Source organism: Aspergillus nomiae (assembly GCF_001204775.2).
Source record: "Aspergillus nomiae NRRL 13137 chromosome Unknown contig00016, whole genome shotgun sequence".
NCBI classification, from domain to species: domain Eukaryota; kingdom Fungi; phylum Ascomycota; class Eurotiomycetes; order Eurotiales; family Aspergillaceae; genus Aspergillus; species Aspergillus nomiae.
The window spans coordinates 1,378-25,082 of NW_015378071.1; the positions used below are offsets into that span (position 1 = coordinate 1,378).

General features: G+C 46.3%; 6 protein-coding genes across 6 annotated transcripts; 3 read left to right on the forward strand and 3 right to left on the reverse strand.

Annotated features, from left to right (window-relative positions):
• Positions 1–522: 522 nt before the first annotated feature.
• On the forward strand, positions 523–3,418 carry ANOM_001785 (WD repeat protein; the record flags this gene model as incomplete). Its single annotated transcript, XM_015547042.1, has 3 exons — positions 523–851; positions 903–1,672; positions 1,722–3,418. The coding sequence occupies 3 exons, from the start codon at positions 523–525 to the stop codon at positions 3,416–3,418; spliced, it is 2,796 nt and encodes a 931-aa protein (XP_015411180.1).
• A 1,069-nt stretch (positions 3,419–4,487) lies between these two features.
• On the reverse strand, positions 4,488–8,247 carry ANOM_001786 (Clr5 domain-containing protein; the record flags this gene model as incomplete). Its single annotated transcript, XM_015547043.1, has 4 exons — positions 4,488–5,918; positions 5,973–6,039; positions 6,234–6,427; positions 7,424–8,247. Coding segments are annotated over 4 exons (2,493 nt in total), but the record flags the coding sequence as incomplete, so codon positions are not given.
• A 2,063-nt stretch (positions 8,248–10,310) lies between these two features.
• ANOM_001787 (Het-C domain-containing protein) lies at positions 10,311–12,547 on the forward strand (the record flags this gene model as incomplete). Its single annotated transcript, XM_015547044.1, has 3 exons — positions 10,311–10,639; positions 10,696–10,868; positions 10,965–12,547. The coding sequence occupies 3 exons, from the start codon at positions 10,311–10,313 to the stop codon at positions 12,545–12,547; spliced, it is 2,085 nt and encodes a 694-aa protein (XP_015411178.1).
• A 417-nt stretch (positions 12,548–12,964) lies between these two features.
• On the reverse strand, positions 12,965–14,990 carry ANOM_001788 (FAD-binding oxidoreductase; the record flags this gene model as incomplete). Its single annotated transcript, XM_015547045.1, has 4 exons — positions 12,965–13,057; positions 13,149–13,324; positions 13,378–14,652; positions 14,729–14,990. 4 exons carry the CDS (start codon positions 14,988–14,990, stop codon positions 12,965–12,967), a joined length of 1,806 nt encoding a protein of 601 aa, XP_015411182.1.
• A 1,037-nt stretch (positions 14,991–16,027) lies between these two features.
• On the forward strand, positions 16,028–17,250 carry ANOM_001789 (NAD(P)-dependent alcohol dehydrogenase; the record flags this gene model as incomplete). The annotated part of the gene is made up of 3 exons (XM_015547046.1): positions 16,028–16,054; positions 16,129–16,251; positions 16,324–17,250. The coding sequence occupies 3 exons, from the start codon at positions 16,028–16,030 to the stop codon at positions 17,248–17,250; spliced, it is 1,077 nt and encodes a 358-aa protein (XP_015411181.1).
• Positions 17,251–17,877: 627 nt separating this feature from the next.
• On the reverse strand, positions 17,878–22,534 carry ANOM_001790 (uncharacterized protein; the record flags this gene model as incomplete). Its single annotated transcript, XM_015547047.1, has 5 exons — positions 17,878–18,716; positions 18,807–18,841; positions 18,901–18,965; positions 20,046–22,367; positions 22,454–22,534. 5 exons carry the CDS (start codon positions 22,532–22,534, stop codon positions 17,878–17,880), a joined length of 3,342 nt encoding a protein of 1,113 aa, XP_015411207.1.
• Between the last annotated feature and the right edge of the window lie 1,171 nt (positions 22,535–23,705).

A 23,705-nucleotide genomic window follows, 5' to 3' on the forward strand; every position in this document is an offset into this window, starting at 1 on the left:
GAAGTGAACAAAGGGTATGGTGCTTACCTTGCCACATGAAAAACACCGGACAGGAATGATCATCTCTGGTTATATTTCGCGTTATAAGGAGCGACTAGATTGACTGCTGGGGATAGAGAATACGCCGAGAGAATAGCTGCCGTACGCTATGGTTGAGTGTGGGTATTGCGCGCAATTTCTGTTGTGCCCTATTAATACGGAATGATTGACTTGAAGGACAGACGGAAGTATTCAAGATATTGGAACACCCAACCAGTGCTGAGACTTCAATGGATGAAAAGATTCCAATATGTAAGTACCCACTTATTACTCCTTAAGGAATTTAATCTAATCCAAAAGAGGCTAGCCAATTAGCGGCCGGTCCATGATGCAGGATACCTAAAAAAAAAAAAGTCTCGTGTTGTCCAGAAGCACTTTCAGTCGTACATACTATTGAATAACTAACACGAGATCATGGCTCTCTTTTTCTAGACTTGCTATCATCCGTCTATCCAGCATCACAGACGTTTCTGTTAATCAACGATGTCAGGTTCTAACTCTTTGATGCGTCTCGCCAAGAGATCCCGAGCCAGCGATGCAGCGCAAAATAAATTGATTTGCACAGAGGGAGAGCGAGTCAAGCGACGTCGCACTTCCCGAGACAAGGATGAGATCAAGCAAAGCTTGGGGCCAACGATTTCCAATGTTTCGAAAGAAATGAATGACCCCCATCAGATAGAACATGTCGCAAATAGTTCTTCACTGCATAACATCGACCAAGACAAGATTGCAACTCCTAAACCTTGGTCTTTATCTGCACCAGTCGCGGGACAGTATACCAACATAGACCCAATTCTTACCTGCGATGAGGAGTATGTTCTGTCCTTCAAATGACCATCACATTTTTCTAAGCCAACCTATAGGTATCTTTTTGTCGGGCTCGAGGCAGCTGTTCATGTTTATTCTGTCGCAACCTCTCGTCTCTTTCGCACACTGCAGTTGAAGCCAAATCAGAGCATCATCGGATATAGTCTTTCCTCAGCGAATCAGGAGCATCTTTACATAATTACCTCGGCTGGTTCTGTTAGCAAGTGGGATTGGCTATCTGGCAAACAAGTCTCACATTGGACCATGGGCCGTAAAATAATTTCCGTTAGCCCGTCCTTCAATGTTAATGAACGTGAGGTAGATTGTGCATTATTGATTCTGCGAGATCACAAAGCTGGGAAAAGGGAGGTCGTTGTCGCTCACTTAAGTGAGAAGAATCTCCACGAAACTGTCATCCTCGAAACAAGCTCTCGGCTTGACCACATAAAATGCATATCTAATGGCCAAGCTGTCATTGCATACAGCGGTCAGCGCGTTCTCATCGGAACTCAAGGTCTTGGCCAAAATGCTCCTGAGCTAATGCAATATACTTGGAGAGAGGTGGCTTTGCCTGTCAACATCAGTTGTGTTGATATTCGGCATTCTACGACATCATCTCGGGTTGAAGGACAAAGTTCGAACAACAAGAAAGGTCCGATTGGCATTGACTTGGCCTTAGGCAGCTCAGATGGGTCTATTTTGGTATATCACGACATTCTAAACTTTGTTGGTAGAGAAGAGCACCACAGAGGCGAGAAAACTGTGACTCCTAGACGGCTGCATTGGCACAGGGATCTTGTTAATGTAGTTCGTTGGTCAATTGATGGTACGTTCCTTGCAGTATGATCGTGAAAAGTGGCTAAATATCCAACCAGGTAATTATATTATATCCGGAGGTCACGAATCTGTTATGGTGTTATGGCAGTTGGATACAGGCCGGAAGCAGTTTCTTCCACACCTTTCTTCTCCAATCTGCAACATTGCAGTCTCCTCAACTGGCAACTCATACGCCATCAAGCTAGCTGATAATTCTATCATAGTTTTATCGGCGAGAGAGCTGCAACCTTTCGCTACCATAACCGGCCTGCAGTCGTACTCACAGATAAACAAGCCTAGGGTAGGGGTATATCCACAACCCTCACCAGCTGTAGCGATACTACACCCACAGCATTATGATCGGCTCTTGATAACTGTGCCGGCCTCACGTCAAGCCCCCCATGAAGGTCACCATCTGGCAAATTCCTGTGTCCTCCAGACCTACGATATCCATTCCAATAACCATATATCTCGCCAAGCTCTCGCGCGCACTAACGCGACAACTTTGAAAATCAGCCCGGAAGGTTCACAGATTGCTGCACCGAACGTCACTCACCTAGGTGTTTCTCATGATGGGAAGTGGATGTCTACAGTTGATAAATGGAGCCCCAAACCCCATGATATTGAGGCTCTTGATTACAATGGGACTGGTATGCGCAGCATTACCGCAGACTATCAAGAGATATTCCTGAAGTTCTGGAGATGGAGCAAGTCGGCTGGCTTGTGGGAACTTGTCACGCGTGTTGATGGGCCCCATTCTTCAGGAAAGAGCCCGGCTCCGGTCTTAGATCTTGCATCTCGACCAGCTAGCCATGAATTTGCAACAATCGGAAGCAACGCGGTTTTACGCTTGTGGTGCCCAAGCAGTAGACAGCGCAGTGGATTGAAGATGGAGCATGGTGAAGAGCAGCTCGAGACTTGGAAATGTCGGAATACCGTCGATTTGAAAGGATACGTCAACGGCGAAAATCTTGACAGTGTGAGCATGGCTTCCATAGCATTTTCTCAGGATGGTTCCGTGCTTGCTGTATGCTTACAGTCAGTGCATCCTGGGAGTCCCGGGATTGCCGTGCTTGTTGATGTTCAAAGCTGTACTGTCCGTTACAGTAGAGCTGGACTGTATCCAGGGGATCCCTGTGTAGCAAGGTTCCTAGGGTGTCACCTTGTTATCGCTTCAACACAGTCTGTATCTGTTTGGGATACAGTTGATGATATAGTGAGGACACCTCGCAACTTAGACGTCGATTACTCCTCTAGTGAGAAGGCGTACCGGCTTTTGGCAGTGGATCCCAATACACAGACCTTCGCTGTCACTGTACAGCATCCACAGAGTCCTACTGCACCCAAAAAAGGGCGCAAGCACTTTGTGCAGGTGTATGATGTACAGTCATTATCGTTGCTTGGCCAGCTACCTCTAGGGAGAGGCGCCCATGCCTTGCTTCCTGATTCACGATCAGGTGACTACATTGTGCTGGATGTAGCAGCAAATGTACAAAGACTTGGTTACAGCAAAAAGACGTCTCAAGCCCTCCCGTCCCAAGACTGGGCGGATAAGGTCAATTCTGGACTAGCAGGATTACTTGGAAACAGTGTGTATGGTACTAAATACCAGCACCCTTCACAAACCCCTATGGATGGCTTGGAAGCATCACCTCCACAAAACAAGGAACTGGCTGGGATCTTTAATGATTCTCCATTTGTTTTACCTTCTGCTACCGTCTTATTCCAAGATGTTGTACAAGCTCTCACTGGTTAGTCATTAAGGTGTTAGGAAGCACCTTTCATTGAAAATACATTGCAATATTGATTAGGATCTACCTGGCTCTTGCATGCATCTCCATCGCCAGAGGCCTTGCTACCATAACTACTTTATACCCTGTCAAAGGGAGGGGAGAGGTTCTCTACTGGCCTTCCAGGTGCTACTTGCGCCCCATAACTCCCGATGTTGTACAGTTATGGTATCTTGCAGAGAAGTTCTACGGAGTCTCCATATCACTTGTAGCTGCGCTATATATAAGGCTAACTAGGACCACGGCCATGATTATGTGGGAAGTCCTTTGGACCTGCGATCTTCTTAAATTCCTAAGATTAAGAACCAAGGGTTGTTATGAATATAAGTCTACTTTGCTGATAGATGGCCTACTTGTACGTAAATATCGCATTCATGACTGGCCAGGGCCAATAACGATATGTTAGACCTTGGACATTGAATCGGCCCTTCCATATATGGGGTCACAGTTTTTAAGGCTGAGTGTGTCCCTTAGAAATAAAGATGATACCTTTAGTTATACTTGGAAACAAGAAAAGTAGCAGATCTATCCTGTAATATTGCTGGAGGACTAGACAAGAATATAACTTATCTCAATTGTCTTTCGCTTTTCTTTCCTCCTTTCTTTCTTTTCTCCTGAACATGCAGTGACTACATGCTGCTTTACAAGCGTGTAGCCCGTCAGGATACGTGTAGAGCTCTCCAGGCTCCGAAGGGATTATTTGTATCTGTAAACAGGGCAGTCGAGATATCATTAGGGCTTATTTCTACCCTTCAACAATAACGCATGAGTACTACACTAGATTGCAACGAAATCAATGAATTGCCAAGTTTCCATCTTCCCTGTCTTAGCACTGTTGATACTGCCAATAGGTAGATTATTTTGTAATACATCATCCTTATTCCTATTTATAATACACCCCATTGAAGCGGCTGCCGCCGTTGACTGGTGATTGACTTAAAAAAACTGCAGAAATTCCACCCTAGTTTTCCTGAAGACCAAGTTAAACACGCAAAACATATACTACAAGTCCTCAAGATATGACACAAAGGCTGTTTAGACTTGTTCCAAGCTAAAAAGAAACGAAGCTTTTCTCCCTTGCATGTGAGTCAAGTAAGCGTCAAATTCGTGGTCCTCGTCTATAACGAAAGATATCTCATGCCCATTCTCATCCTTGTCCGTGCCCTCAATCTTTGTAATAAAGGTGTCTGGATATCTGGTGTTGACTAGTTGGCGTAGTTCAGCAACAGATCGCGTTGTCAGTTTTTCAATCCAGGGTTTGGAATCCCCATGCAATGAACTTTGAGCGTGAATGCGAAGATACACAAGAATTTGCATAGTAGAAGGCTCTAATAAGGGGTCCACGTATCCAAAGGTATGACCCGAGTCCTGATGGTCGACTGTGGCAAACGAGGGATCATTAGCTGCCTGCAGGAGTGAGGGGTCTATCTGCAAGTCACCTAGATCGCTAGAAGCCACTGGAGCACTTGCAAGAGCCTGTGAAGCAAGTGTACTGATTCCGTTAGTTATACTGCCACTAAAGGCATTGCCAATATGAGAGCTTCCCAAATCAGGACAGTGAGTATGTTCCTGAGGACTAGAGTGTTTACGGGCTGGGTCCCTCTTAGTTTGATCATCACGAAGTCGCTTCATGACATCACGACAAAGAACCTCTAAAGCTTTTAATTTGGTAGTGTGTTCTGTATCCGTTGGCCCTGGAGCCAAAATATGTTGAAGCAGCTCAGAATTTTGAATCCACTGCTCCTTCAATTTCGTCCAGTGCTCATCACCAGCCTCTAGTTTGCTTGTGAAATGATCCGCTTTCAGTGTATTGTAAAATGCATTCCGTATTTGGCGGCTTTCCTCTGGATTAACCCCAAGAGCGTTTTTAGCTTCCGCAATGGTCATTCGCCTCTCCAAGGTGCGCATCCTCTTCGTGACATCTGTGCAGACAACATCAAGAGCAAGGGCCTTTGCATCAAGTTGATTAGGATCCTCCCAAAATATATGTTGAAGGTGTTGTGATTCTTGGATCAGTTTGTTTTTGGCTTCTTGCCATTTTTCGGGCCCAGCAACTGTTTTCTTGATGAAGCCAGCATCCTCGCAAATTTTCTGGAACTGATCCCTGATTTGACGATACATGACGTTATCCAGGTTCAAGTGCTTTTTACTCTCATCAATAGTCGTTTCAGAGGGAAAGCGCGGGGGTCCCGGGGGATCGGCTGGCAGCCCTGCCCATCCTCGAGTACGGCGCCGGCGCTTTCTGGTAGCCCAGCGTTCTGCACTTTCTGCTTTCAATCGTTCTAGTCGTTCCTTGCGTTTGGCTAGAACTTCTGGTGACAAGCCAGGCGACGGGGGACGTGGGCTTGCTGTGTCAGTAAGGAGAGGCTCAGTGTCATTGAATGAGCTCTCATTCTTGTAAACTTCTTGCTGCAATGCAAGCAAGCCTTCATCTTCTGATAGTTGTGCGGATGCTTGCATAGTTGACTGTGATTTCATTCCATTGGGAACGCGGAGCAACCAACGATTTTTAGCACGTACCCGCATGAGCTCTCTCTCTTTGATTTCGAAACCTTCTTCATTCAGTATTCGAAGCATGTCTCGCTGGCTAGTATTCCGCTCCCAAAGCTGCTTGACGCGTGCAACGAGTTCTAGGTTCTTGTGTGCTGGATTTTGTTTTGAAGGGAAGCCCCATGCTTGAATTGCGTTTGAAATGCACGTTTACTAATTCCGTAGCTGGTTAATCTAACCGTGGATGCTGTGATGGATCTTAGTACTTATGTGGAAATGATGCTTTCTCACCTGGGTGCGAATTGATATACATTCTTCATATACTCCATAATTTCCTCCAAAGCTTTTTTGTCTTTGATATACATCTGATAGCAGATGTCCCGCTTTCCATCCCAATCATATACCATGATGAGAGATGTTCGTGGAGGCGCTCCCTCCAGTTTGGAGGTGCGCCCGTTGGGTGTGTGAACCCGACAGCCTTGTACCTACAAGATGGAATGGTCAGATGAAGTGCGGTACGGGAGACTAAAGGCGTCTTTTGTCGCTCTTGTACACCGTAGTTTTCAAACCGATTATCTATGTATGTTGAGCTGTCTGGAATACCGTAGTCTGTTTTGCTGAGGTAAGGTCGGCGGTGCAAATAGTACAATACATCAGTGTATTATAGATCACGTGATGTTTAAAACACCAGCGATAACAGATGTCAATGGAGGTTTGATTCAGCATATGCTAACAATTTATTTTCTGCATCCTCACAAAGCCTGCCGCGCTCGGCACTAACTGAGCTACTCCTCTGGTATAAAATATAGTAGGACTCTCATTTGACATTCAATAAATGATAGGTACCGGGATGATCTATTCCCTAATATGTAGCGCGATCTAGATAACACAATAACAGTACATCGTCAATTTAAATTCCCTATTTTTCTTCGTAACTTGAAAATCCTGGTTCGTAGCCAGGTTAGGAAAAGCATCCATGTGTTCTTGGGTTGAGATTTCCAGGACCCCGAGTTTGAATCGGGTTGTGGTCTGGATGAGATAGGGGCGGAGCCACAGGGCAGATTTGGTGCGTCCTGTGGCTCCTTTTCCCAAACTGGACTCGGTGTTTCCTCATCTCTCAGAGAAGCTCGCCAATGGTGCTTCTCTCTGCGTCTTATTTGCTTTTCCTCTGCTTTCATCTGTTGCTCCTCAAACCTTCGTTTTTTCGCTGCTTCTTTCTCTTCAAATGCCTGACGCGCAGCTTGTACCGTGGCTGCTCGAGAGATGGGATCGGTACTAGTTTTTGTCCTGGATCGAAACACGAAGTCCAGGGATGACCTGGAGATTGGTGAAGCTGTATCTAAAGTACTGCCATTATCCCTTGAATAACCGAAAGACGAACGACCGGCTACATTGGTCTGGGAGATCCCAGGAAGCCTTGTGAATGAGTTATCATGCGTCTGTATTGATAACCGTGGTATCTGCCCCGAGGATGCACGTACAGACGGATAGAACGTGTCGGAGCCTGACCAGCCTAAGAGCTCACCCTCAACTGAGTCTCTATTGCCAGAGGCATCGCTCTCGAATACCGAGGCCTGATGTGATTGACTTAATGGTGGGGTGTAAGAGCGAGTTGCTTGACGCATCAGGTGAATATTCTGCGAACCTGGCTTGTTCATACTGGAACTACTCGCAGAAGAAAATTGGGAAGTCCCGCTAGTTGATCGGTGGTGAAGACCAGGGATGTTCTTTCGATTGGCTAAATCAGCGACTGAGTTACTCTGGCGCCCTTTCTCGCAAGTTGCGATGATTCCTAAACCGCCATGCTCTAAGGATGAGTGTGACAGATCCAGTGATGTGGTTGGTGAATCTTTTCGTGATGCCTTTTTTAGTAAAGGCATAATGTACGGCTTGGATTTGGTAAGACCCTCTTCTCTATGTGACAAATTATCGATGTCGTCGTGAAATGTGGTCAAAGTAGGCACATCTGCCAAGCGATGAAACTCTACTCCCCGTGGTTGCGTAAGGAGCGGAGGATCCTGCGAAGCCTTGCCAGGGAGAATGCGAGATTGCTGCTTTATTTTCGGTAGGGCTGAGTGCGTTAAAGCTTTGAATGGTGAGAAAGAACCGCGAGGATGAATGATTTGAGAAATCGAATGAGCCAGCACTGGGGTATCATTGCGAAACGATTTGAAGGGGAATCCGGAGCCAGAAGTTTTCAGAGGAGCAGAATGGACATCGCACTTGTATTTATGGGACGGCTCAAAGCTCCTGATGTTAATTTGGTGGGTTTTTGGTGGCAATGAATCTCGGACGATGTGTTCTTCAAAGTGTGCCATCGGACTGATAAGTATGATGCTGCCCGGTTTCTCTCCTATTCTCTTCAGACTACTGGAAAGGAGACCATTAATGTTGCGCTACGGGGCGCATTGTTGCCGTAGCATCGGCGCAGTAATGAAGTAGAAGGAACTGGTGAGGAAGGTCGCACACTGCCGTGTCTGTATATTAATGACCTTCCAGGAGATCACACCATGCATGGAAATAATAAGTCTGTTGAAAGATGTAGCTTGGCCGAGTATCACAAAATAACCAGTCAGTACCTAGGGGTAGAAGATAGACCACAATGGAAAACGTCTAGTTGAGATTGAGACTGCAGTCATGTATATGAATAGCAATGACTGTGGTTTCTAGAGGTAGGCATTTTTGATTACTCCATCCCAAGGCAACTGAGAGTGAGAAGGCCACCGGGCGGTCAAGGATAGTAGTATAAGTAGTCGAGACACTGGTACAAGGTTCAATAGGAGAACGTGGAAAATGATGGTAATTTATGAAATTTGGGGTGTGTTGCGGGCGGAGAGCCATGGGAAGTGGTTGGGTAACGGGTTGGGAGGGGAAAGGGCTGGTGCGACGGATGCGGAGAGCCGTTTTGAAAGTGGCGGACAAGAAGAGTATACCTAGTAGTTACTCTGGCTCATTTATTTAATAAGCTGGAATACCATCCACATTTAAATGAGCCTTTATTATTATTTCTCCTTCTTAAATATACACTGTAATTATTGTCAATAGTGTGTTATCAGAGACTAGAGAATATATTGCTCCTGATTTGATCTCTGCACATGTCTGTAGTTGACTTTCACCTAAAATACCTAGTAGTAGGGAGGCCCAGCTCTAGTCTACTACTGATTCTTCTCCATAATATAGGATAAGTACCAGGAGCATAAGGCACATTGGTTGATGGATGATACATGCTATGTACTACCTAGCAGTGTGTTTCTTGCATCTTTTTATACCTCATGCTTTTTCTTTTTCTTTTTCTTATTGGTTGATAGTTTATCATTTACAGGTCTTTCCTGTTTCTTACTCTATCAATTCTAATTTATTTATTAACTGGCATTTATTAAGCTCTCATAAACCCCCAGTAACATCATGTACTGCGATAACATTCTGCCACTGGTCTAGGTCTCTATTGAAGGCTTGTTTAATCAGTTAGCTTTAGTTGATTAGCCCCTGACCAAGTACGGGAGGCTGCGTATAGCGCAGCCGATTGCTCTAGAATCTACTTGTGGTTGACTTTTTAACTTGGACTAATTGAGCATAAACGTCCTCTACTGGTGTTGGTCAAACCTAGGTTTATGATTCATATCAGTATTATTACTTTTCAGCATTATCACTGCAACTTACTGCTCTTTTCCTTCCTGCCTTTTCTAACTCCAGTCAGGTATTGTTAGTAGTGATTTTCTCTCTCTCAGTTATCTGTTAGAAATGCTATATATCTATACATGTATATATCTTATCGTTTATTGAGATTACTGCCTAGCACTTGTTCATATATCAGCAAAGCCTTTGTGGCGGCTACAATATCATTGTTTCTATTGAGGTCTATGATTTGTTAACTACACGTCATACTTTGATGGGTTCGAATCGGCGCCATTCAAAACAATAAATGGGTTAGAATTTCTCTCTTTACCCCTCAACTCATTCGAATCCCTCATATTCAAGGACAGCACAGCCAGAACTGCCAGAATATGCCATGGATGGAGAAGAGACCTAAAGATAATCGGTGGCCAGTCATATCTGCTGCCAAGATGGTCCGTCTCATCAGTATAAGGCGAATTATCCCCACCCATACTATCATTGATACAGTGCGATTATTTAATTACCCTTGGCAAGTTGGCAATGACAATTGGAGACTGTATGGCGGGGCACCTGCATTTCTGTGGGCTAGCTTGCTCTTTCACAATACAAGGCGTCCCAAGGGAGCTGGGTCCAGGGTCCTTCTTCTACGTTACCCTACCTCTTAATTTTCACGACTCAGCTGGATCCCTGCGATTCGCCTTCTCTTCTCCCTAGACCGCCAGTATCTTCGTTCAACGTTAGACTGGAAGTATCATGTCTGATACTGTCCAATACCTATGTCTTCTTCTGTCGCTTCTGGCATTCTCAGGCCAAGCCCACGCTTTTGGGGCGGGTAATATTGCATCAATATCCCGCATTGAGGGCCAGAATTGGCGTCATGGGGACATCGAAGATGTGTTGTTGACCTTGTTTCTGGCTCGCGTGGCCGGCGGCCGTAAATTCAACAAACTCGATGTGCAGCGTGTCTATTTCGGGAACTGGCTCCGCGACTACAGCCAGGCTGTTGATGTCGGTACTCTGAAGTATGTAAGCGCCGAAGCCATCCGTATCCTGATCTGGGTGCTCGGCTTTTTGAGTTTTGGGTAAGCTGCTGAATTATCCTACTGTGCCAGTGCCAGGAACTGACTTTGTGCTCTAGCTATGGGACTAAGGAGTTTGAGGTGACTACGGAACGTCTAGGATGCTATGAGCCTACAGAGCATATAGACAATCCTCTTGGTTATGCTGAAGGGGAGGATGCTCGGGATTATGATCATCGACTCAGGGGTCCAGTTGACGAGGAGCGTGAGCTATCAGTTGATCCTATGACAGGTATGTTGGACCACTTTCCATATTATTATACTATACAAAACGTGACATACTGAGTCCTTTGTTGGTTACCACGGACAGGCTTAAAAAACTACATAGCTACAGAGGATATTGGCATTGCTACATCTGCAGGCCTTGTACGGCGTGTCTTCCGTCGTTCGATTCAGCTAGGCCGCCAATATGCAAGATCGCAGAACGATGAATACTTGCATGAAGCTTTTCGTCTTCTCGGGACTGGCTTGCATTGCCTGGAGGACTATGCAGCACATTCCAATTATACAGAGCTGAGTCTTATTGAGATGGGTGAATCAGACATTTTCCCCCATGTCGGCCGTAATACAAAACTTGAGCTCCATGGTGCGCAGAATGACGTCTACCCTGTAGTTACCGGCACTTTCGGCGGGGTGGACTTTTTTCACTCCGTACTGGGTGAGCTTTCTGATAAGGTCACGCAATCTGAAGTCCAATCCTTGGAAGGTGTCATTATTGATTCACAGAGTGGTTCTCCTTCTGAAAGCTTCGTACAGGGTCTTCTCAGCATGATACCTGCCGGATTACTAGACGACAGCGAAGCCCAGGCAAATAAAATGGAAGAATTCAGGACACAGTCAGAGAACGCCAAGCAACATCGCCAAGATGTATCGCCGCGTGAGCCAGAAGCATGGACCTGCTACCTGGAAGGGGTGCATCGGCAAATCTACCCCGTATTGGAGTGGCATGATGAGATTATTAAGTCGATCAACACTGCCATCGAGAAATTACCTGTTCTGCCGGAATTGGTAGAGCAAATTCAAGATCATATAACGGTCTTCGTTTTCTCTGTTCTGGCACCCTATGTGCTCCCTATTATCAAGCATGTAAAGGTAGAGCTTCAAACCGGCTCCTCCGAGGTTATTCAAAGTAGCAGAAAGCAACAGCACATTGTTTTTGAAGACGATGAATCCTCGAACCCAACCCATTCTATGCTCTCTAAGGATCATTTTTCAAATGTTCTGAACGAACCAGCAGGCCGGGTAGCTTCCCAAATTATCAAATGGACTGTGCCACAGCTGATGGAGTGCTGGGATAGTGAAGACATTGATATCACAAGGACCCTGGACAGAATAATCGTGGGTGTGTTCCACCACCCTGTCCTTCGTGAATATGGAGAAGATGGTGCAGCCGATGTACGCCAGATCATGTTCCATACAGTCGAGGAATGGTGGCATGGCAAGACCGAGGAAGAGCAGGGGTACCTGCGTGAACAGCTCACTCGCCAAGGCGTATTTGAAGGTAAAAACCATAAGGAAGGTGTGCACGACACCGGTCACGGCTGCGGTAAGCCACTTGCGTTACGCAAAGGCGGCCATGGCAACTCCATTGATCCAAACGGATCTGATTCTAGTAGCCTGGAGGAAGCTGCGGTCGAGGCTGCTGGTGATGGCGTACTCAGGGGCCTAGCCAGCAGCCTTGTAAGTAGAGTCGGGTCTATATTGTTGAAAGACCCCGAGCCACTCTCGCCAGACGATGCAGTCATGGTGGACAGATACGAAAGTCACGGAAAGCTTGATGGTCGAGAGGCGCAAGATCAACATGGATACCAGCAATCATATGACGACGAAGCATCACTTGAAGAACCTCGGCCTTTCCAGTATGCGGAGGCGGAGAGGCAAAGCTATGAAGATGACAAGTCTTACCAGTGAGTAGATCCTAGGTCAGGTGCATGTTCCCATGCATTTTACATATTCTGGTATTGATAATTAACTCCAAGGGATTCTGTGCCCTGATACAATGGCACTGAAGAAGGCCATGGTGGGGCTAGAGGCGCTGAGTATATGTCCGGAGTGGAGTATGATGACTACATGGAACGACAGCACGTACATTGACGGCGTTAGGATACAGAGTTATGGATATTGAATATGACAGCAGTCCAGAATCATCTGCAAACTACTATTGTTTTGATCAGATTCCACCGTTGGAGGACGACCTGCTGGGGCCTTATTCGCTCTCTTTCCTCTTTGCAAGTAGGATGACGACAAACCAGAGCTGTTACACAGTCGGCTCCGCTTCTGCCCATCCCCGGCTTCTCTATCTTGTAATGTTAAACAACGCACAAGCAATCACCATGACTTAACCCCTTCTGGCATCCCCTGCTCCACTCGAACAATTTTGTCGCAATTAAGCAAACAAAGAGGGTCAAACGCTAGTTTCAGCTGCAAAGGTTGTTATAGAGTTAGCATTCCGAACTTATCGCAAAATGAGGCTATGTTCTGGGGGGTAATGTTTAAATTTCTGCAAACCTACCCGCCGCATCGCATCCACCGTGGACTCGCCCAGTTCATGTTCGAGATAATCACGTTTAATAAGGCCAACGCCATGTTCACCTGTGACAGTGCCTTCCAGCTCTACTGCTCGCTTCACCATTCGGTGAACTACAGCTTCCACAGTTTTCCTCTCATTGTCATTGAACAGAATAATAGCTATGAGAGACAAGTGAGTACAGGAGCTGTGAGCGAGGACAGGGTCTTCTTACCGTGAAAATTACCGTCCCCAACGTGACCACATATTCCTGCCAAGAGCCGACTTTGGGTCATGTCTTGCTTCGTTGCTTCGATGATGTTGGGCAGTTGACTCATGGGCACTGCCACATCAGTAGTCCAAACGTGGTCTTCTGGGCCTCGCCTCATAGACATTACGCTCCAGAGAGCTTGTTTTCGGGCACTCCATAGCTCTTGCATCTCATCATCGTTGCGGGCAAACTCAAAGGATTGGCCAGCATTGGAAGAAACGATCTTTCGTACTGTACTCACCTGCTCATTGACACCGACGGGTGTTCCTGCAAACTTGAAGAACAATGTGGGTGATTCTTTCCACCGCCGACTAGTTGTTTCGCTGTCATTTATACATTTCATTTGCACATCATCTAGAATTTCCACACCGGCGACCGGGATACCATCCTCCACCACACGTGCCGCGCATTTTGCAGCATCTTGAACTGTCGGAAAGCATGCAACAGCGACACTCTGGCTCTTGGGTTTGACTGTTAATTTCAGCGTGGCTTCTGTAACAAGCCCAAGGGTCCCTTCGCTCCCAATAAAGAGCCTGGTAAGATCATAACCAGCACTGGACTTCCGCGGACGCTGCCTTGTCTTGATTATAGTGCCATCCGCAAGAACTACAGTCAGGGAGAGGACCCATTCCCGCATAGTACCGTACCTATAGGCATTCGTCCCTGAGCATCCAGTGCCTACCATACCACCTATCATGGCACCCGGGCCAGGATCAGGTGGAAAAAATAGACCATCCCGCGAAATCTGCTCATTTAAATCTTCCCAACCAAGAGCAGGCTGCACCACTACGTCAAGGTCTTCTTTGTGAACAGCCAAAACGCGGTCCATGCGGCGGAAATCGATACACACACCACCGCGGGTGGATGCGAAATGTCCCTCTAGACTAGTGCCACCTGAGTACGGCGTCACTGGGATAACTCGCCGATGGCAAACCCTCATTATCTGAGAAACCTCTTCCGTGGTTGATGGGTAGAGGATAAGGAAAGGCTTTTCGGTTTCCTTCCGAGAATAGGAAGACCAGTCTGACCCTGAATGTATTTCTAAATCCCCATTATCTGTAGAAACGTTATCTTTCCCTAATATATCAACAAAGTCCGCCCATGCGGCCTGGAGGTTCGATTGAGAAATATTGTGGCGCGGGGGCTCTAGTTCGAGAATGTTCGTTGTTGATGACGTCGGGAGACTCGGCGGCTTTAAAGTCCCTAGGAAATAGGCTCCAGTAGAGAAAAACACCAAAGCTAGCATAGTGGGATTAGCGGAATGTTGGATAGGGGTTTGTTATAGATTTCGAACAGGGTTTCTGCAGGGACATACCGAATGTTAGAGCTGTATAGCGACCTCCCTGCGACTGAGTCTGATATTGTGCGTAACGTTCTTGCTCGGCGCGCTCACGCTTCAGCCGTTGCTGCGTACTCTCATATAGCTGGTTTTTGAAGGACTGTGGTCGTCCGTCCTCATAATTTCGTGCAGAGGCACGGTAATGCCTCTGCTGTTGCGCAGCATTTAGGCGGTAGTTAACTCCCGGCTGCAAAGCGCGGAACGTTCCCCTCAAGGGAAGGGCGTTGGATCGAATCATGTCAATTAGATAGCTTAGCACTGCAACAACAGTCTATCCCAGACTAAATTCCAACGAAGCGATTTCAGGTTTCTGCCAAATCATAGCCCGACAAATGCATGGACAGCTTGAACGAGATATTTGATAGCTTCCGGCACAGTGTTTAGTTTTGGTTACTTGTTATGGCAAGGTGGTCTTGGCATTATTGTCATTTCCGCTACGCAGTCTTTTTATTATTAGTGTGGACAGCAAGTCATTGGGTAGGGTATCGAGTAGATACCCAGTAGATGGGGACATTCCGTATGCAATACATCTATCAATTCCGTGACGAAACGGGTCTTTCTCTACTATAACAGCCTCGTAATTCCATGGCTACATGGACGGTAACCGTGTTGGCAATGCAGAGCAGAGCCGGAGAAAGAGATGAAGGCTGCCTACATATGGTAAAGTAACATCTAGGTATGTACAGGTACACTTGTCGGTATCAGTCTAGACTCTACGGTACGTAGGTGTGCTGTATACATACCTACGGAGTGCTCCGTACGGGTGGCAGTTTCGTGCAGCGAGTTTCGTGCAGCGGTTCCTCAATGAATGGTTAAGCTGTCTGCTTTAATTTCCCGCTTGGCGGGACCACCGAAGCCGGTTAAAATGAAATGAACCAGCGGTTAAATTCCATCAGCTTCAAGAGGCAGAAGCTGGGGAATGTTGACCAATGACATAAAGGATCGCCCCACTAGTGCAGCTGGTGAGTGGGGGACAACCATGAGAACTACTACCTATTATCCTAAGAGATGATAGAAAAGAGTACTTTGATCCAGACAAGTTTGTTGGCTGTCCTTATTGAAATAAACCATCACCCACATGACCATCGCAGCCCACTCTGCAAGCCCATCTGTCCACTCAGTCACTACCTCTCTATGCTTAAGATAGCATTAGGCCTGCCCCCCTTTCCGTTTCATCTTTTAAACACCTTTCTTCTCTCATTTCCCCTCTCTTCCAAAACCGAATATCTATAACAGATCATTCCCTATCACTTAGTCAAATAGCAAGTGCTAAACATGGGCGCGCAACCTAGGACCGCTCAGGTGCGTAGTAAAGCCATAACCTTTCAGTATCGATTCATATTGACAGGAAAGCTGAATACTGCCCTTCCTTCCAGAACTTGTCCTTTGTCCTCGAAGGAATTCATAAGGTCAAATTTGAAGACCGACCAATTCCAGAGTTGAGAGATGCTCACGATGTTCTCGTGAATGTCAGGTTTACCGGTATTTGCGGTAGTGACGTATGTTATGACTTTGCCCAATGGGGAATCCATAAAGTTGAATTGCTGACTTCTTGGAATTGAAAATGTCAGGTTCACTATTGGGATCATGGCTCAATTGGCCAGTTTGTCGTCAAAGACCCTATGGTACTAGGACACGAATCCTCCGGTGTGATCAGCAAGGTTGGTTCGGCTGTCACAACATTAAAGGTGGGGGATCGCGTTGCTATGGAGCCCGGTATACCGTGTCGCCGGTGTGAGCCCTGCAAGGCAGGGAAATATAACCTGTGCGAAAAAATGGCCTTCGCCGCAACGCCACCTTACGACGGTACGCTAGCCAAGTACTATGTTTTGCCTGAGGACTTCTGCTACAAGCTTCCTGAAAACATCAACCTTCAGGAAGCTGCAGTGATGGAGCCTCTCAGTGTCGCTGTGCATATTGTAAAGCAAGCAAATGTTGCGCCAGGACAATCTGTGGTAGTTTTCGGGGCCGGGCCAGTGGGTCTATTGTGTTGTGCCGTGGCTAGGGCTTTTGGCTCCCCGAAGGTCATCGCTGTGGACATCCAAAAAGGAAGGCTGGAATTTGCGAAGAAATATGCCGCAACAGCAATCTTCGAACCCAGCAAGGTCCCTGCGCCGGAAAATGCAAAGCGAATTGTCAATGAAAATGATCTCGGCCGTGGAGCGGATATCGTTATTGATGCATCAGGTGCTGAGCCTTCAGTTCATACAGGCATTCATGTCCTTCGTCCCGGTGGCACTTACGTGCAAGGTGGTATGGGAAGGAATGAAATCACCTTTCCCATCATGGCAGCTTGCACCAAAGAGTTAAATGTCAGGGGCAGTTTTCGTTACGGTAGTGGTGATTATAAGCTTGCGGTTAACCTAGTAGCCTCAGGCAGGGTTAGCGTAAAGGAACTAATCACCGGAATTGTCAGTTTCGAAGACGCGGAACAAGCGTTTCAAGAAGTCAAAGCTGGAAAGGGTATCAAGACACTCATTGCTGGAGTTGAAGTATAAGCCTTGTCTGGAAGTGATTAGTTGTGATACACTAAATTTTATTTGTTATTATTCTCTTCATGAGTTTGGCTTTGGGATGAAGGGATGTTGCTTGATGTAAGTCCAAAAGAATCATACAGAGTTGGTTTCTGCGGTCGCTTATATAAATCTCTATCGTTCTATTGCGTATAGTAAGTATCCAAGGGAAAAATTAGTAGATGGCTAAGACGCTGGCATTCTCATTGGAAAGTCTGGCAATTCTGCAGATAAACTAGTGTGGAATATTATAAATTAATACCAACAAGAAAAAATCATCAGGGGTATCGTGCTATACAATTATCGAAAGGAATGTTCCTATTACACGGAGTGCCATGTGAATAGAGCGGGATATAGCGCCCGGCGGACATACCTGGGTAGGGAAAGAAAGGTGGAAAAGAAGAAGAAAAGATAAAAAAGAATAAGACGGCATTTACAGCAAGTAAATGTGCAATCAAACAGAGATACGAGCGTACCTTACCTGTTATAGGGTATGGATAAGCTGAAACAACTACACCAAACTCGCAAAAGAGAGAGAATAAGATGTAAGGGGTGAAAGCAAGGGTAATAGCTGCAGCTGGAAGACAACAATAAAGGAGCAAGATCAAAAGATCAGCAGCACCCTTCACCGTTCTTATTATATGATCCGCCCAACCGGAAGACATCCTCCCATTCTCTCATGCCGCTTTTCCACTTACTTACACTTGGAGGATTCCGATTGTGCAATTGGACTGCGTTATCCAGAGTCATCCGGCTCCGTATGCTGGAACCATCGCTTGTCCCATGGCCATAAAGACCGCCGTCGCCATATTGTATACCGCTCTGGGGATCGTCAGGATCGATTTCACCAAGTTCAATTTTGGTTAGGATAATTCTGGCCAGCCGGTTGAATAGTTCCTCCACACCTTCTCCAGTGAGGGCCGAAACTTCAACGGCAACTGGGATGTTTGACTTCGCAGCCCACCGGGAGGATTCTTCAAAGTATACTTCACGGCCATGGGGAACACATGTAGCGGTCATGCGCGTCCCAGTCGCTAGATGACTTGTGGAGCGGACAGAACCGAATGCAAAGGCAGACTGTTTGCTGGAAGTGCTGGACGGTGTTGGGGGAGGCCGAGTGGCGTCTTCGGTGGTGTCACCATGGAGCGAGATGTCGGAAGTGAGATCCATCTTATTCCCGGCCAGTAACACAGTTAGGTTGGGAGATGCAAGAGCACGCGCATCCATGAGGAAAGTAGGAAGGGACGCAAATGAGGTATGAGATGATACATCGTAGATAAGAATAGCCCCCGCCGCTCCCCGGTAATAAGATCTAGAGACGGAACGGAACCTTTCGGTGCCTGCAGTATCCCAAAGTTGTAGCTTTATCCTTGTACGTCGAGGGCCGATTCCTAACTTGACGATTCTTGAGGAGAATTCGACGCCGATCGTTTGCGACGATAGCACTCTCCCTATAGGTGCATGGTGTATTAGCGAGCCGGCTATCCAGCTCGGGGGAGATGAAAGTATGAGACAGGTTTAATCAGAAGTCGCAGCCGTACATTCTTTCTTCACAAATCGGTGGAGCACACAAGACCTGCATTTCCGGATGTCAGTGGAAAGCTACGAAAGAAATCCACTTCCCAGGGAACCTACTTTCCAGCACCACTTGGACCGAGCAGAATGACCTTTGCTAGGTAGTCATACATACTCTCTAGTTCCTAGCGGGCATCAGACAAAAGCTACTGACAAAGCGGAGGGACTGGCGCGTGCCAGATGATAGAATGGAGGAACATGGAGTGCGGGTAAGTTGGGGACATACCTGATTTCCCTCTGGAAGAGAGGAGGTTGAAGAAGTATTTGAGAAGCCTCTTTTGCGTACCATGGCTACTAAAATTAGCCATAGGAAGAGCTATTTTGGAGAGGGAAATGGGAGATGATGAGTTACTATAGACACCTTGGCTCTTTGTAATTGCGATGCCTGTTAACTAACTATTAAAGGGGATGCCGCCGCATTTAGCCACACGTCCTACTAGTTCTAAGTACATAGCTACTAGGGAGGTCTCCACCGCCGAATTGCGACGACCTACTCCGTAATCCACCGACGATTCTTCACTTCATGCATTAATAACTATGTCTGCAAATATAGAAGGGTTACACCAATTCCACATATACACAAGCGTCCTACCAGTAAAATACCTCGTCAGTGGTGATTCTCACCGGCTTCTCCCATGCTTCAACATGGATCAATCAAGTTACTACACACAAGAGTAAATGTTTTCTAGTAGTCTAATTCACTACCCCTTTTTTAGTGAACTGTTAGTAATCTCCCAGGAAATTGGGGAGGAGGAAAGGGCAAAACAAGGGAAGAAAGGGGGAAAAGGGGAAAAAAGAAAAAGAAAAAGAAACAGTGAAAACAAATAAAGAGAAAAAAGTGAAGAAATTGATCGCTAAATAAAATATTTAGTTCTCGAGCCTCGTAACATCTTACACAACAACTAAAATAATAAGCTATGTTAGACAAATCAAGGCAGATGATCCAAAAAAAACATATTCGCAGTCTAGCTCGCATGTCTTGTGAGAGCAATATGCTAATTCACATTAGTTTAATGATGTCTCTCGCGCAAATCAACCACTGTGGTCCATCCTTGACAACACACTCTGGTCATGTAATGTTCACACCAGCAGCATGGCACAACAGAGTTAGAAAGTTGCGCTGCGGTCTTTGATATAGAGGTATTCCCGGGACTAGTAGATTCTGGAATCGATAAATGTATGGATGAGCCTGACACAGCACCTACTTGCGCCTTAGAAAAAGCTTGATTGTTTAAGTTCGATATTCCTCCCAAAGACGCAGGGTTGTGTCTCGTAGGAATAGAAGGATTGGCAGGGAAAGCCAGTTTTGTATACACCTCGGACGGCATGTCGTGCCAGAACTCGCAATGGCAGCAAATAACGAAAAGCTTCGCGACCCGTTGGCCTCGCTGAAGTTGTCTTGGATTTCCTCCAGATTGTTCTGTCCAGAGGGCTGGTGCGTTAGGGTGCACAGCTGGGGGGGGATGATGAAGCCTGGAGGATGAGCCTTTATTAGCAAAGGTGCTAAGACCGGCAGGAACAGAAGCAATATTCAATTGTTTGACGGGGATAGATTCATCGCTTTGCGACTTTGAAGCAGTCGATGCAGCTTCATCTGCGGTATTGTAATCCTCCGATTCTGGATCCTGGGACAAGCTAGCCGACAATGAAACGGTTGAACGTCCTACTTTGTAACCCAAGGCACTTGTTGAACCACCTATAGGTGACGAGGGCTCCCCTCGACCACTAAAGTTGGTATTAAACGTGTGCATGGAGGCGTTTCCCCCTTCCAGACGCGTTTGTGATGCTGCAAGACCCCCATCTTGACTCCCAGATCTCGCTGGGTGGTTGTGTGGGTGTGTTTCCAGTGCATTGCCTGGCGAACCGTAATCATGTGGTTTTACAGACTCAAGTGTCTGCTGCAAACCCTGGTTTAAAGCAAGAGGCCCTCTTGGTTGAGTATTGGGGATTGCTGGATTCGAATATGGCTTAGGGCTATGATCTGATAACCCTGGACTATTCGGTAGACTGGTCCGTAGACTCTCCTTAGCTATGTGCGTGAGATCAAGAGGGTTGACTGGAACGTGTCTGCCTTCACTACCATCTCCATTCGACAGTCGCAATGAAGCCATTGGGCGTGGTGGATTTGTATTACAAGAGGCAGTTACTTTGGAGAATGCAGAAGGCTCCGTGTGACACATGCCCTCAGGACTTGCGGATGCTTGTTCAGTTGGAACGGCGTCGAGAGACTGAAAAGTGGTGTTACTCGTTGTTGGAAAGCATGCAAGTGGAGACGATTTGAAACGCTTGTGATGTCCCTGAGGTTTGCCTCGTGATGTTCTAACCGGTACGCTCCCCGACGAGCCTAACTGCAAGGCAATGAGAGGCTTTCGAATACCGCGATGGTTAGTATTCAGGGTGGTGACAGATGCCGATGTTTTCCTTGAGGGACCAGTGGCACCTAGTTCACGACGGTTCTCTTTTTGTGCTGTGGTGCTTTGAGAGGGTGTAGACTGTGAGAGACGCCCATGTGATTGTGCTTTGCCAGAGACTCTTTTCCTGAGGTTCAATGCTGCTGCAAATGATGAACGATCTAATTCTGAAGAATCCGAAACTTGTTGTACATCTGATATGGACATCGTTATTGGGGCAACTTGTTGCATTGGCTCTTGCCTAAGCCTTTTGAGCCCCTGCACATGAGAGGTACCTGCATCACGTCTATCGAAATGTTTATTGCTCTCAGTTCCTTGACCAGCTGCCATGGGTACTTCTGAGTGCGATAGCTTCTGTGATCGTAGGGGCGATGTATGATTTGCAAGTAGCGGGTTGCTTTGGACAGCTAGCTCCTTGGAGATTGCTGTGCTGAGGCGTTCAGGCAAGGTCGTGGATAGTGTACGTGTGGCACATTCGGATCCAAACGACTGAGGTCTTGGGGTGCCTCTATCGCCCTCATTTAAAGAGCTTGATCGCGATCTCGATGAGCGTCTCGAGCTTGAAAAAATAGAAGAAATCCGCTTAGAAGCCCTAGATTCATCTGCACTTACACTTGACGCTCTACTTGAGCTGCCGAATGGCTGCTTCTTGGTGAGACGGCGCGGTTCCCGTCTCATTGACCCGAGATCCTTAGTTGATTCAGCTTGCTCAAGCTTCATGAGCTTTTTCTCGAGCTCTACCCTCTCTGCCTCTAGTCGCAGTGTAGCCCGCCTCTCATTTCGAACGGCAGAATTTCTGGACCATGTGGGTGAAACGCAATTCTCAAAATTTGCCGGCGTTTCCTCAGGAGTACAAGATGCTTGTGGGCCTCGGAAAGAAGTCTCACGAGTTGACGATTTTGGAATTCCTCCAGGATTTTCTCCATTCATAGGGGTAAGTCTCGAGTCCAATGATGTATAAGAATAGGAGGTATGATTCCGGGTGTGAGTATGAGATGAATTTTCATTGACATGAATGTAACTCTGTGGTATTTGTACCCTTTGTTGTGTGAATTGTTGTTGCTGGGGCGAAGCTGTGAGACCCGCACGAGGTGACTGTGAGCTACTGCTATGCCTCTGTTCTCAAGAATCAACAGGAGCGTCCTTTGGGGTGTGGGGTAGTACAGTAGAATGTAAGAGAACAGAGTATTAACCTGACTTACTTTTCCAATGCCATCAATGTGCAGTATGCGCTGCAGATGTTGTGTAAGCGATGGCCTACGGGGTCTTATGCTCTGGTCCATCTTTGGATAATATCATTTATGCTATTAGCAAGACAGTGTAGACAGGTTATCTTTTGCCCTGGAACTGTTTGCGACAATTGTGAACACAGGAACTTGTGACATGGGTGGTAAGAGTCGATAGCGAGTAGTAAAAATCAAAAGCTACTTCCTAGAGATTCATTCAAGTTGCTCTAAGGTTCGAAGGAGACATAGTACAGGTCACATCCAGATATGTGAGGGTGGGGTCAAGTATTGTGGCTGCTACGACTGTCACATTGGCCATTGGGCCCAAAGCTGTCAGACCACTCTCTCGCTTAATTTTTTATTTTTCCTTTCTTATTTAAAATTTTTTTATTATATTATTATTATTATTTTTTCTTCTTCTTTTGTTTTGTTTTGTTTTCCCTGAAAGGGGCCGGTGAAACAAGCCGATTACTAACTAGGAGTTTGTAGTTAACTAACTACTAGTAATTACTTGGTATGCCTCCTAATTTGCCTGTTGTGTACCATTTGATTGACATCTGAATTGACTCACATACTAGGCACCCTCAGGTGCAACTGGGATTTTTATTTCGTGCCATAAGTAACCACTTCAGAGTAGAGGCTCCCATCCTATATAAGCTTTTGCTGGCAATTTAAACCAAGCCAGTGTAGGGTTTTGGGGTTTCTTATCACAATGATAGTCTATGGTAATGTTATCAATGAACACTTCTCTCACCTTGTTTAACAATCCGACTCTTATATTCTAAGAAACCCTAGTAGATTAAAACCCTGCTGCCATTCTAATCTACATCCAATTTTTTTTCTCCCATTTACATGGGCAAGACAGGACGCATAATTCCAAGAGTTTATATTTGACAGAGGATGTCAGTTTATGGACTTGACAAATGCTTATATGGTATATACCATGGTTCTGATCAGGAAATGCGTAATAACTAGCGACTTCACATAAAACATCATTCCTTGGCGTCTCCCTGACATTGTAAGTTCAAAGGTTGCCACTAAAGATTTCAGTTGTGCCACTCTTCAAACCCCGCGATTGTTGTGCTACAACCTACTGTAACTCTGTGTCACATCCAAACTTCAGGAACAAATTCAACGAGCTGCACTCTGAACAAAAAAACTGATTGCGCTGTTATACTCACTTCAACCTCTTATTGTTTCTTGTACAAGCCTATCGTATGAACACCGA